The following is a 13,312-nucleotide window of genomic DNA, read 5'->3' on the forward strand; positions in this document are numbered from 1 at the left end:
TAACATTGTCTGACTTTCAATGCACAATAGCATATGTCAGTGGATGGTGAAGTTAAATGTCTCTGTGTTTGCAGCCAGGCTGAGAGCCCAAAAAGGCAAGGTCCCTGAGGCAAAAATCCAGGTCAAAGCTTTTTCTGTCTGTACTTCTCCTTTGCCCTTCTTGGAGCACTTCCCCAGTACCAGGTGATTTTATTGTCACAATGTTCCTGAAAACCAGAGAAGCAATATCCTCACCTTAAATGAGGACAGAGCCCTGGTCAAGGTCAGAAGAGTTACAGCAGAAAAAAGCCCCACAACTCTTACTAACAGCCCTAAGCCCCTGCTCTTCACCAAGACCGTCTTTTCTACTTCCTGTCTCATGGGCTGAAGTTCATTTTTGCAGAAACAAATTTGTGCCCATTTCCCAGACACCAGTCAGATGAAGTAAATTGAGAAACCAAACAGGAGAGAGATCCTTTAGCCAAGCTCAGCACAGCTGCATGTCTGTGGCAGCTGAAATAATGGTTGCAGTGGTTGATGGCACTTTAGTCCTAATGAAATGCTACTGGTCCATGTCCTGGACACCCACACACTAGTCACCACTTTCAGAGGAAGATTTACTGGAGCAAGATGATTTGAGGCATTCCTCAATCTCTGTAAGTTAGCTAATGCCCTTGGATGAGTGCCTTGGGGCAACTGTAAGTCAGGATATACTGAAGTGTTTCCTCTTAACCACTTTCTTGGAACAAAAAGAAGACAACAGATTGATCTATAGTATTGCTGTTTGAAAACTAACTGCAAGGGTTTCTATCACCAATTAATCAATTTTTTCTATACAGGCAGACTCATATTGCCCTAAAAGCATATACTGACCTAACATCCATTGAACCCAACATAAGCAATAAATAGTTTATAAAAGTAAGGAAAAAAACTGGAAAGTGCTAAATCTTAATTTCTGACATATCTGTGCCAATCCCGTGGATCCCAATGGGTGTAAAAATCACAGATCAGCAGTCAGAATTCAGCTTGTCTTTCCAAGTCCATTAAAACAAAAGAAAGAAGCGTCCAATTAACTGTACTGTTCCACAGATGAAAACCTGGATTAACCATACAAAAGGCAAAACAACTGTGCATTTACACCAGCTGAACCACAGATCCCAGCCCAGGTCTCTGAAGTGCAGCATTTCACCATTATCCCCGAGAGAAGCAGGGATATTAACAACAGACCAAATTAGCATCAAAGCATTAGCAGTAATACGCTTTGGGTATTCAGGGAACTACTTCTAAACCTAAATGTCAGACAATTTGTCTCTAATATTCCCTGCAGATTAGTACAGAATGATTGCAATAGATGTAAATCCTGCCTCCTTTCCTACAGGCACGTACAGCTGAAAAAGCTGTGGAGCTGTATCCTTTGTGCTGCAAAGGAAGGCTGGTCCTAAAGACCATCCCCTCAGTTTCTCCTCATTTCCTAGTGAAAATTGCTCTTTTGTGTACTTCTGTGCAGATCCATGGAGCTTTTGATACATGAGTCTGCACTGCTGGGAGGAGAGGATTTCCCAGCACCAAGTCTGGGTGATTCACACAGCAAGTCCATAACCTGGTGAAGGGAAGGGAACAACGTGTGAGGTTTGGTCCACCCGTGGGAAGAGCAGGGATCTCCCAGCTTATCTGTGGGAGAAGGTGGATGCCATGAAGAGCCATGGATGACTGGAAGAACATGTGGAGGAGACAGCAGTGAATGTACCAGCTTGCTCCTCCAGACAGCAACAGTACAGGGAGACAGGGCTGTGAGATGAAAGTGCAGCGTGAGGAGAACTGGGGATAGAGGGAACCAAATTTTTGCTGGTGTTGGGGTGGAGGGGACACTACCCACAGGTCTCCTCTGCCTTTAGTCCCACCTTCCCTCTGCTCTGTCATTCAGATCACTCAGACCTGATTTTGTAAGGTGATGTGGGTCACTCCACACAGACAGAATAAGGCAGTAGGACATGATTTGGGGTGAGACTCTCACTTATCCCCCACTCAGGCCTTGCACTAGGAAAGAACAATAAGTCTCCATGGATAACTTTCAGACAGCCTCTTTGCTGACTCAGGACCCACTTGGATCAGGTCCCCTCTGATTCCTCAATGTTTGTCTCTTCTGTGCCATCCCAGATGAGCCGGGAGGTGCAAAGCTCAGTTTGACCCAGTTCACAGAAACCCAGATCTCCCTCTGAGAGCCCCTGCCAAGCCCTAGGCTGGAGAATGCCTGGGAGGAGCTGAGGGAGGAAAGAAAGACAGCATGGAATAACCAACATCCAGGATCCCTGGTTTTTGTAGGTACCCACTACATTCCTGAGCAGTTGTCGCACACGACCCTTTAATCAAACCCCAAATCCAAAGGCATGGCCACAACACTCAAGAGGTCTCACCATGGACAAGTATCAGTGCTCTTTCCAAACTGCAAGCCCACTAAATAAGAATTTCTTACCATGTTCACTTTCAAATCACTTGCTCTATTTAAAGCATTTTACAGTTCAAATTTTCTGTATTGCTTTCTGTCCAAGCAATATTCAACTGCTTATCAAATACCTGTATCCTTAAATATGAAAAAATGCAAGATTCAATGAGCAAATCTGTAATGAGACAGTGCTGGATTGTCTTAAATAGACAGGCTTGGTATGAAATGAATGCCTCAAACAAATTGCAGGGCTTTCTTTGTTAAAAATTATTATTTAAGAAGAGAAGCAGCATCTCTATGAAAATTAAGACTGTGGAAAGTGAAGTGGTATATTTAAAATGTCAGTTAATGCATGAATTTTCACTCCTCAAATAATTCCTTCCAGCCACTGTTGCAAACCAAAAGGGCTTTTTTATTCTTGACTATTTTTAGTCTACTCCTATACCTGTCAGCAGATGTAACTTTGTACATTCCCTTGCACTTGTTTTACAGTACCTCTATTGATCTCTATTGATCTGCCTAATAATGAGTCCCAGGGAATTGTGCTGTTAAATCTTTTAGAAACAAAATCTTTCTGAACAGTTCAGCTATTAGGAATAATGACAATCCTCATAAACTATGTGTTTTCTTTCTTCAGCATCTTTAGAAACAGAGAAAGTACCATGACAAAAGCGAGTTAAACCCCTTGACATCCTTCCTGTTCAGTAAATGAATTAACACAGAGGACTCTTGCTTTGTTTTGTAAGACTCCTCCTACATTTCTTAAATAAACACCTGAAAGCAAAACCAGGACATAGCTGAAAAGCAAATGATATGTAAATTATATATTCAATTAATATAGACCCAAACATGCAAAATTCATTCCACTCAACTAACTCATTCATACGAAGACTAAGTTAACACTGCACTCACTGTAACATATGGTACAGAATGAACAGATTTAGCATATATTTTGATCTTGTATTTTTACCTTTTTTGATACTCTGTGGAATACACAAATGAAAAATAGCAGCCGTGGTGCAAGCTAGAGAACTCTGGCAGCTGCTTATACAGAGACTGGCTAGATATAGATCCTTACAGATCTGTGTCCAGCCAAAAATCAGCAGAGCACAACTGTGCTTCCTTTCTCCCACAAATGCCTCTGCCCCACTGTTTCTACACCAGCTGAGATCTGGCAGCACAACAGCTCCCAGGGATCAGTGGGATTTTGGCTTCTTGGTGCTACTAAAACTGTGCAAATTCAGAGAAGAAACCTACTCTGTAATCATGTAATCAAAACACAAAGGAGCGTTTTTCCTTCTTTCCATGTTCTCAAAGCACTAAGAGTGAATAAAGTTAGCTGGAAAAGAATGTAACAAATGAATTGAGAAATCAGCAGAGCAACGTACCAACATGTCATCTTTAGTCTTAGAGCACAGCATGCTCCACTTGCTGTCAGGCAGCTGTATGTGAAAGCAGATAACAGATCTTTAAAACTTACTGCTCACAGCCCCAAGACACCTGACTGAGGTCTCAATCTTTACTCTTCTAAATCACATAAGGAATTCTCTAAACTCAGGGATTTGGCATGAACAATCCATAAACACACTTAGGTTTATATGGTCAAAGTAACATAAAAAGGGTTCTAAGAAAGGGGCCTTTGAGCAACTCAGCTATGAATCACACAGGCATACACTTTAGTAAATTCCCAGTCAGAGCTGCACATGGGAGATGGTCTTCAATGCCTTCTGCCAAAGCCACCCCATATCCTAGGCACAAGAGCTGTGTATTTTGGCCTGTACTATCAAATTTGATTTTAATGTCATGAAGGCAACTCAGGATTTTCTTTTTTTTTGAGGAAGAACATTTTATTATCAGAATAATGCCATATCTTTCTAAAACATACAATATATAGTAAGAACAAACATTATTTGTTAATACCAAGGTAGAGAAAGATTAAATGTGTCACACACCATGCAATCAAGAACTATTTTTATACTGACCTCAATGCAAAAAACTAAAACATAATAAAAAGGTTGGGTTTGGTTTTTTTTGGTTTTTTTTTTTTTCCGAAAAGGAAGCAGTAAATGGACAACAACAATAAAAAAATCAGTCATTATTTTCTAGGTCGGCCCAGAGATGAAATTATTAACTGACTTGGTAAAGCAAATGAGTGAAACTGTTTTGGACTATTTCTCCATTCCTCTGGGATGTTCTTCTGTCCTCCTGTCAACCCTCCCCCGTCTCTGGCTCTGTTTCTCCACCACAAGCAAATACAGAAAACAAAAAAGAAGCAAATTCCAGTTTCTGCTTCTCTCTAATTTTGATGGGATTGGTTTTAGATCTCTGTCACATTCCAAAGAAAACCAGAAAATACAAAATACATTCTTGATCCTTAACCATGTTTGAAGCCTGAAGGAGCTCTTTTATCCACTGTTAATAAGAATGGTGCATACCTGTTTTCACTAAAACTTCCTCTAAGATCTGAAAGCTAAAAGGTGAATATTGAAGTTTGCAGAGAGGCCAAATAAGCTGCTAAATAGTTAGGCCACTGCCTAGAGGCCTAGGGAGATTTTGCATTGCGTTGTGCTAATCATAAGGATAAAGACAGTAAACAATTATTAATCTCCTCTATTTATAAAGGAAAGACAGCTATTTCTTTAAAGATTAGCTTTCCAATAGAAAACTTAAATAATCTCTGCAGAAAAAGTAGATGGATTAAACTCCATTTCTTTTGTAGCTTAGTGACATTCATACTTGCATAACTCCTGAAAAATCAGCCATATTGGTTGATTTGACTCCATGGGCTAAAGGGCGTGTAAAACAGAGAAATTTTCTTTTAATATGTAATAAAATATCGAATAATGCCAATTTTTCAAAACTCCTAGGAGCTTAATAAGATTTCAATGAAGTGACCTTATAGGTCTTTACACAACACTTCCCTCCACCTTATGTTGTGTAAATAATTTGCAGTCCCTCAAGGCTCTGGCACATTTCAGAGGCCAGCACAGCCTTCCTGCCCCAAATTGCTGCTGGCCTGCATGAGATGAAGGCGCTCCCTAAGATCTTCCAGCTTTATCTATTTGCCAAGTTAAATCAAGAGGGAAATCAATAAACTTCACTGCAAAACAAGTTAAGGATCCATCATATCAACATGGTTTAGTGTCAATAACCAAACCTATTAACGTATCAGAAAAAAAAAGCACCATATGTAAATTCCCTGATCTTAAGGGACAACTAATGGATTACATTCCAGCATATAAAGATGCAAGATCTGTATTTCCCTCTAGAGATATTCCAAAATCCTATTACCAAGCCACATCTCCATGGAGAGGAGGGGGTTTGTTTTAATTTTTTTAATCAAACCTCCTTTTAATCAGCCAGAACAAAATGTTTTCATGCAAACAACAACAACAATAAAGAATTCAGTGCAAAACCAACAGAGTCCTGCTGGGACAGGGGAACATGGAAGAGAAAATGAAGATGAAATGAAAATGCAGGAAACAAAAATGTGTACTCTGAGTGCATTTATTACACAGATGTATACAGGCACAGTGTGCTCCCAAAGGAAATCATTAGAAAGTTGACTTTTAAGAAGTTAGACCAGGAGACTGAATTCAGCCTTTTGGACTGATCCAAACTTCAGTGACTGTGTTTTGCTGTTAACTCAGGTAGGGTTTTAACTATGGTTCCAGATCCATTTCATATCCTCTTTTAGGGGCAATTTCTGTTCAATTATGATATTCGAGGCCTGTGGAGGGGAATCTAAATATGCAGATATGCACCTGTCTGCAGAATTCATCTGGCACTGGCTGCTGCCCAGATCCACTGCTGTCTTCTCTGTGCAAGCCCTTACAGGCTCCTGAGTCAATTGAGGTGTATGAAAGAAAGCTAATCATTAACAATCACTAAGGTCACAAATAATTTATATTCTCACATTCAAGAATTCAAACCCCATTTTTAAATACTTCACAGCATCCACAGTGCTTCTCTGACATTGTTTGGCACCAGGTTTAAGAACAAGGACATGTCTTTGTACTCATCTCAAGTAGAGCCCCGTAGAATTTCACAAATACAAACAGCTTTACCACAATGTCACCAGCCCTCTTTAGATGTTTCACAGTGACCCTGCTTGCCATAAAACACCATTCCACCTCTGAATTCTAGACAGCTTTGGTATAAAGGAGGAAGAGAGTCAAGCTCAAGAAGGAAAGTGCCACAGTTTCAGCACTGAGTGAATAATCCCCATATGCAATACATCTCTTGTAGTTTAAGCTCATGGTGCCACAGGCCTTAACAGCAACTCCAATTCTGCCTCTTAAAATTAGAAATCTATTTTCAAGTCACTGAAAAAAATCTCTGGAACCTCAATGCTGAGCAGATCTTTCAGTATCACAATACCCTACAGCTCTCCCAAGTTAGCAGAATTCTCTAACATTTTTTTCTAACATGACAGAAAATAGAGGCTGCTAGCTGAGATTCAGAGATGTGCATTCACAGAAGAATATATAACAGGAGTGAGAAAAGCATGCAAGCATTTTAGTCAAAAGCCCTGTCTGGTACACATTCAGAACAACCTGAAAATGCAACGCTTTACTCTAACTTTTAAAGGAATCAGCACTTCTTTTATGAGAACATTTGTCTCGGGGTGAACATCAACTGACCAATGCAGCAGCAATGTAGACATATTTTACTCTACCAATCATATATTAAGAAGAGCATCAGTGCTTTATATTTAATACCCATTGTAACCAATTAGTACTGCCATCCCCTGATGTTCACTCCCTTTAATTGCTGTGGCAGTAAATTCTACGGTTATAAATGAGAAGCTGCAAATTGATTTGCATGTAATAACTACCACTAAACCTTTCTTAACACTTTCAATTTATCCCATCTGCTACCAGAGTGGAAGTTTAGGATCTATTATTCCCAGAAGGGGACTTACCCAGCTGGACATCTATAACAGTTGGCTGGTTCTCCATGGGGAACAATGGCTTTGGAGGTTTGTCTGTGAGTAAAGCTAGAAAAGAAAATGAGAAAATGTAATGGAAAAATTGAGACCAATGACTGCAAAAGAAAAGCAATCAAATGTTTGTATATTGATGGCATGTAAACATTTATTACCTACTACAGCTGTTAGGCAGCCAATCTGTTACCACCCACCTTGTGGCCATGGTGATCCCCTGATTCAACAGAAATGACCAGTTTCAAGAATTACATTTTTAGCACAAAGCAGTAAAACAAACTCAATTTCTCACTTTTAACCTGCATGTAATAAGTAGAACAAGCAGTTTAGACCCTCACATTGCAAAGTTAACACAATTAATTTGAAATGCCAGACAAATCTATCTCAGTGTGACCAGTCCCAACATGTAGGACTGTTGTACCACATGTCCCATTTATGCCTGTCCAAAACAATACATAGAAAACTTGCACATAATTGTGTTTGAAGGACCCCAGCAGCTCCACAATAGCTTAGACTACCACCCCAGCAGGTGGGGTACCCAGACCCTCTCCTCAAAGCCTTACTGGGGACCCTGCCTCCTGCTGTGCAGAAATATCTCCATCTGAGAGCACGAAACAATACCCCAGCCTTGTCCTGCCAAGGGACTGCTCCAGCAAACAGACAGCACAACTATTAAAAAGCACAGTTACAGGCACAGGCTTCATGACCCTTTTGAAAACTTAGGGCCAGACTGTACAAATAGGTTTTGTAAATTTGGCTTAGCTTGAAATAAATTAATGTGTATTCCTGAAAATGAGGAGAAGTGTTTTAATAAAATACAGCATTTTGCACCACATGAAATTAAACATTTAACAATTACCTTCAAACTTTTCCTGTAAAAACTCATCCCCTGAAATTATTTGACCAGAGTTTGTAAAATAAACAATTGTCAACCTACAAAACAATTTTACATCCACAATGGCATCAGAGTTTCAGTTTCTGGTATAGTTACAATAGGTTTTTTCCTTAGTCTTTTCTTCAATTTTTCAGGCTTTTCTTGCTACCTTTATGCTTTCCTTATAGTATTATTTTTATTTTTCAGTAGTAAGTTGTACTCTGTTCATTGTAGAATATGCAGAAAAGTTGCTGGAGCAGCTTCACCCATGCTGTGCCAGTGTGCTCAGGCTTTCCTCACTTAATATTCTCTTCATATCCCATTCCTACCTACACCCTTTGAAACACAATCTGACCAGGGCTTGTTTCCCTCAGCTTTACTTGCAACATTTGGAAGTTTTCTAAATGTGCTCCGACATGTCACATTTTAAATGGCTATGGTCTGCCATGTTCTTCTTGGAGAATAATCACCATAATGAACTGGCAGCCTGTCAGAGCTCTTTCCATAGGAACTGCGATGGCTCAAAGGGATTTTGAGATGAGAAGGCAACAAACTGCTGGCTCTTCAATATCAGATGTGTTTACTAAAAACAAAGGCTATTCTTATTTTAGAGGTCAGGCATCAGATCACTTATTCACCTTATGAAATTCACTTTTGATCCTTCTTACACAGAAAGGCAATTCAAGATATTTTCAAGTACAAGGGGCTCTAGACTTATATGATCTCTGTACTTGACAGAAGTCCAAAGCCAACATTTATTCAAATTCCCATTCCACTACAAGAAGTTTCTTTAATTCCAGGAACAGTTTATAGACATGTGGCATCGATTTCCAGCTTTGCTCAAGGGAAAGAAGAACAAAAGTTAGTGCTGTTACTGTATCAACATGTATTTAACAAAGCTAAGAGTATAACTCTTACTTGACCCCCCACAAAGCTACATGAAATTAAAACAAATAAATGTACTGTAAATGTTCTTCCTATTATCAAAGGGGCAGTAAATCTGCTATGAAACTGAATCTACCTCATCAAGGGAATAGCTGGGATTCAGCTGTCTACACTTTTTTTTCCCCCGCTTCCAAATGGCGTGAAATGTGGCACATCCCTGGGCTGCTCTAAGACTTACATGGTGAAGTCACTAAATCTGGGTGACATCAGCTTCCCAAGGCAGAAATTCCTGTGGCCACCGGGACAGACCCACCTTTGGAAGGTACTGGGTCTGACAATGCAGCAGCCTAAGGGGTTGCTTTGCCTTTCCTCATCATTCTAGTATTTCATCATCTAGGCTGGGACTGCCTTGGCTGGATTTGTTTATGGAAGATGCAGACAGATACAGAACTGAGACTGAGGGAAGGCTTCTGTACCTTGTCCCAAGAGAACAGCACTCACTACCTGGGGCATGGCAGGAAGTCACAGGTGTTGGATGCTAAGCTGGAGAGACATTTCTTTACTCAGAGGCACCTGGCAATGCATGTGCCTCCCAAAAGAGACTGGTGAACATGGCCAGAGGCTGTTTAGCAGCCAGACTGCTCAGGAACTGTCTAAAGTGCTGTTTCCTCCCATGCTTATATTCACCCCATTCAAAAGTAACACAAACTTTAGGACAATAATCACGTTGCTGTGATTTCAACAACGCTTGTCCCTCCCTTTGTCCATAAGAGTTTTAAAGAAACAGTGTTGTACAGATCAATACTCTGATGTGATCCTCTGCAGCTGTTCATACAGGTGCATTTCCCTTCCCAGCATACATGATGCTTTTATTCTCTCTTTGTCATAGTCACAAGGAGTATGCTGTCACACCAGAAATGCTGCAGAAAAGCAGAGAAGAGACCTGTAAAAGCTTTGGTCTCTCCAGTTAGTTACACAGTGATCTTTGTCAGATAAAGCAGAGCATGATGTGCTGCACAGGTCAACATTTAGCTACTCAGAGGACCAACTAAAGAAGAAAAATGCCTTAAAGGAGTGGCTCCTGTTTTTAAGTGCCAGTGAAGCCTCAGAGCCTGGAGGCTTATTTTTTTTCTCCCACCACAGCCCTACTGTTTCAAAAATCTGTCATTCCATATTCAGACACACTAATGAGTTCTCCTGAAAAACTAAAAAGCAGTTGAAAACAAACAGCCTTAGGATATCTTTACATAGGGAAAAGCAGTGATAACCAGATAGAAAAACTATCAGGCTTCTCAGTAAGCCCCAGTTCCTTCACAGTTTATTTGACACAGCTCTATTTCCCCACACTATTTCCTACCTTCCCTCTGCAGCAGCTTCACAGTACCCACCCCACGCCAGTCAGACTTTTACAGCATCCACAGTGACAGACAGGGAGCCCAAACTGTTGCTACAATGAACTCAAGTCTCTTACTGCATATTTTGAATGGCTCAGCTAAACACAACTTCTGAGTTGAATGCAGATCCCTCTCCCCTGTTCCATGCAAAAGGGCAGACCCCAAGCCAACAGGCATCTCCTGTGGTCCAGGCCCTGAACTACTCCAGTGTGAAGCCAATCAGCACCAGGGTCATGCACTGAGATCCAGCTGCTTATGATTTGTGTGTGGGCCACTCAGCACAGCTGGACTGTTTTCCAGACCAGATAACTCGTAGAAGGGAGCTAAAATATTAACTCCCATGTGGCTAGGAACTGTCAAATGCTGGGGAACAGCTTTCACCTTCCTTGTGGTGGTTAATGACTTCCCTCTTCTTGAGATAAGCACCCAAAGAACATTTGCTGTTCTATAATTTTGCTATTGATGTACCTCCTAGACATTTGCTCATCTAATTTGCAATGATGAAATAAAAATTATCTAAATATGAAACAGAATGCAGGGAATATAACAAAATTGTTTCAAAGCTTCTATGAGACAATTGCATGCCAACCTACTTCCTTCAATCAAAAGATCTGGCATTTTCCCACCATTAATTAACACAGAGCCTCTAATAGCATTCAATCAACAATCTGGCTAACCTTTTGACAGCAGAACAGATCTGTTTGAATAGCATTCTCTGGGGCAAATAACTGCATGCCAAATCCTTAATCTGAAACAAGCTCACACCCAAAGTTAAGCTTTTGTTCACTCCCAGTTCAAATACATATGCTTCCAGACATGGCTTAGATCTACTTTGGCAAAGACTAACCCTGGCAGTGATACTGCTGCTTGCACACCACAGATGACAATAGAGCTAACTGCATACAAAGCTCTCAATCAATATATTAACCAGAGGGCATATGCTGCTATGAGAAGCTCAGCATTTTACCTTTTAAAAAGATATGTACCTAACTCCCTTTGTCTCACCTGAAATCCCAGCTTGTGCCAAGAGATTTCTCAGAGGCTGGCAGTAAAATGCTTCAGGCCTGACGTGCTACTGCTTTATCTTTCATGTCGCTGCTTACAACAAAGCAAATGTGGGAGCCAATTGTGCAGATGTAAATGGAAATGTGACAGCTGTAGTTTGGCTGACAGGGAATGAACTCTTCACTTGAAGAGTTAAAAGCTTGTTTAAAAAGCCAAGGGTTCTCACTTGGACTTTGTGGACCGAACCTCTAACACACTATCACCAGCAATTCCTGCTACCAGATAAGAGTCATTGCTTTTCATTTTCTTGGCACAGCAGAAAATTACCACACAAGGTGAAAAGTAGTAGGAAATCACATGAAGCAACTCATTCACAAAAATGCCATTTTGTGAGGCTGTGTTATACAGGGACTCTGTTTCCTGATTAGCTCTATTGTAGTGTGCTCCACCAGCCAGTCAAAACACACTTCTCCATCAGTTGCCTATTGTGTTATTTCCTTCCTCTCAGTTTAAGCTGACAAAATGATTGCACCTCCATTTGTTGTTTGCTCTAACAGAAATATAGCCACTGCAATGAGATGTTGTCTAAGGATAAATATCTCCATCTTTGAAAATAAACACTGAACACTTATTCTCAAAAAACTCCAACTTAGTAAACTCAGAACTTGTCTGGAGTCATTAGCCAATGACAAAGAGTTTTTCTCTATTTATTACCATTCAAGCAGGAAATGCTTCTTTTGGGAAAATGCTGTGGAATGATTCAGCCCTTGGCCACCATGAACACCACTTTTTGAAAACCCTACCAAGGATCAAGAGAGCCTTAATGCACTGTTAGGACTGCCTTTGTAGGACATTTTCTGCACAAAGAAGTTTAGCTTTTTAATATTAGCAGTAAATAATTGGAATTCCTCACATGAATTCTTTTTATGGCATAGAAAGAAGGACAACACAATCACATCTTTAAGCAAGATGCTGTGTCCATGCTGAAATGCAGCTCACAAGGGAAATGAATTTTGAGGCACTCAGATGATCTTGGTTCGTTACTGGTGGTTTTGATTTTAACCCATTAAGTCCTCAATGACTCAGAACAACCCTGCGTTTGACAGGTCATGCTACTGGCACCAAGAAGAAGCTGGCCATGACTGCAGCTCCCCTGACTGAGAGCAGCGAAAATCCTGAACTACTGGCTGTGCCTGTCCTGTTCTTACCAGCTGCTCCAACAGCTTCTGCTGCAGGCGTGACCTTGTAACCCATGGTGACTATTTAGAACTACTAAGAGCAGCTAATCATTCCATGGGCAAGATCACTTCTGAATAAAGAGTCTTGCTGCCAGTCTCCTCATCTGTCTCCATCTATTGCACATGGGATGCTATCAGAGTGCACAAACCCAAATGGCTTTGGAGAGAAGGTGCTAGATGAACACTGTTGAATTCATGAACACGTTAAGATAAGTAGAGATTTACTAGATTTTTGGTTTGGGATCTTCTATTTTTCAGGTTTGTGCTGGACCTTCTTCCACCTTCTCACAAGGCAATTAAGTAACATAGGACTGTAGAAAAGAAACTGGTGAGATTGGTGGAACTTATGCAATAGAGTACAGCTCAGGACTCTGGTGAAGTGGAGTAGAAACAATAGCACAGATTGCACATTACTGAAGCACAGATGGCAAAATCCCACAAGGTGCCTATCACAAAGTAATTACAACAGGGCTGAACACTTAGCACGACTGCAATATACATGTTAAATGCCCATGGCATTGACTGTTACGCATCTCCTGATGTGAAACA

The 13,312-nt window shown here is 40.6% G+C and overlaps 1 protein-coding gene across 13 annotated transcripts in view; it reads right to left on the reverse strand.

Annotated features, from left to right (window-relative positions):
- The window catches only part of IL1RAPL2 (interleukin 1 receptor accessory protein like 2), a 364,841-nt gene that overhangs the window by 92,564 nt on the left and 258,965 nt on the right, over window positions 1-13,312 (reverse strand). For 12 of the 13 annotated variants that reach the window (XM_068204770.1, XM_068204769.1, XM_068204771.1 and 9 more), the window contains one exon: window positions 7,347-7,421. The exons of the other annotated variant lie outside the window; for it this stretch is intronic. In XM_068204770.1, coding sequence (XP_068060871.1) covers window positions 7,347-7,421 — 75 coding nt within the window. The remainder of the gene's footprint in view (window positions 1-7,346; window positions 7,422-13,312) is intronic. 13 annotated transcript variants of the gene reach the window in all.

This window comes from Anomalospiza imberbis, chromosome 14 (genome assembly GCF_031753505.1).
Source record: "Anomalospiza imberbis isolate Cuckoo-Finch-1a 21T00152 chromosome 14, ASM3175350v1, whole genome shotgun sequence".
In the NCBI taxonomy this organism is placed as follows: Eukaryota; Metazoa; Chordata; class Aves; order Passeriformes; family Viduidae; genus Anomalospiza; species Anomalospiza imberbis.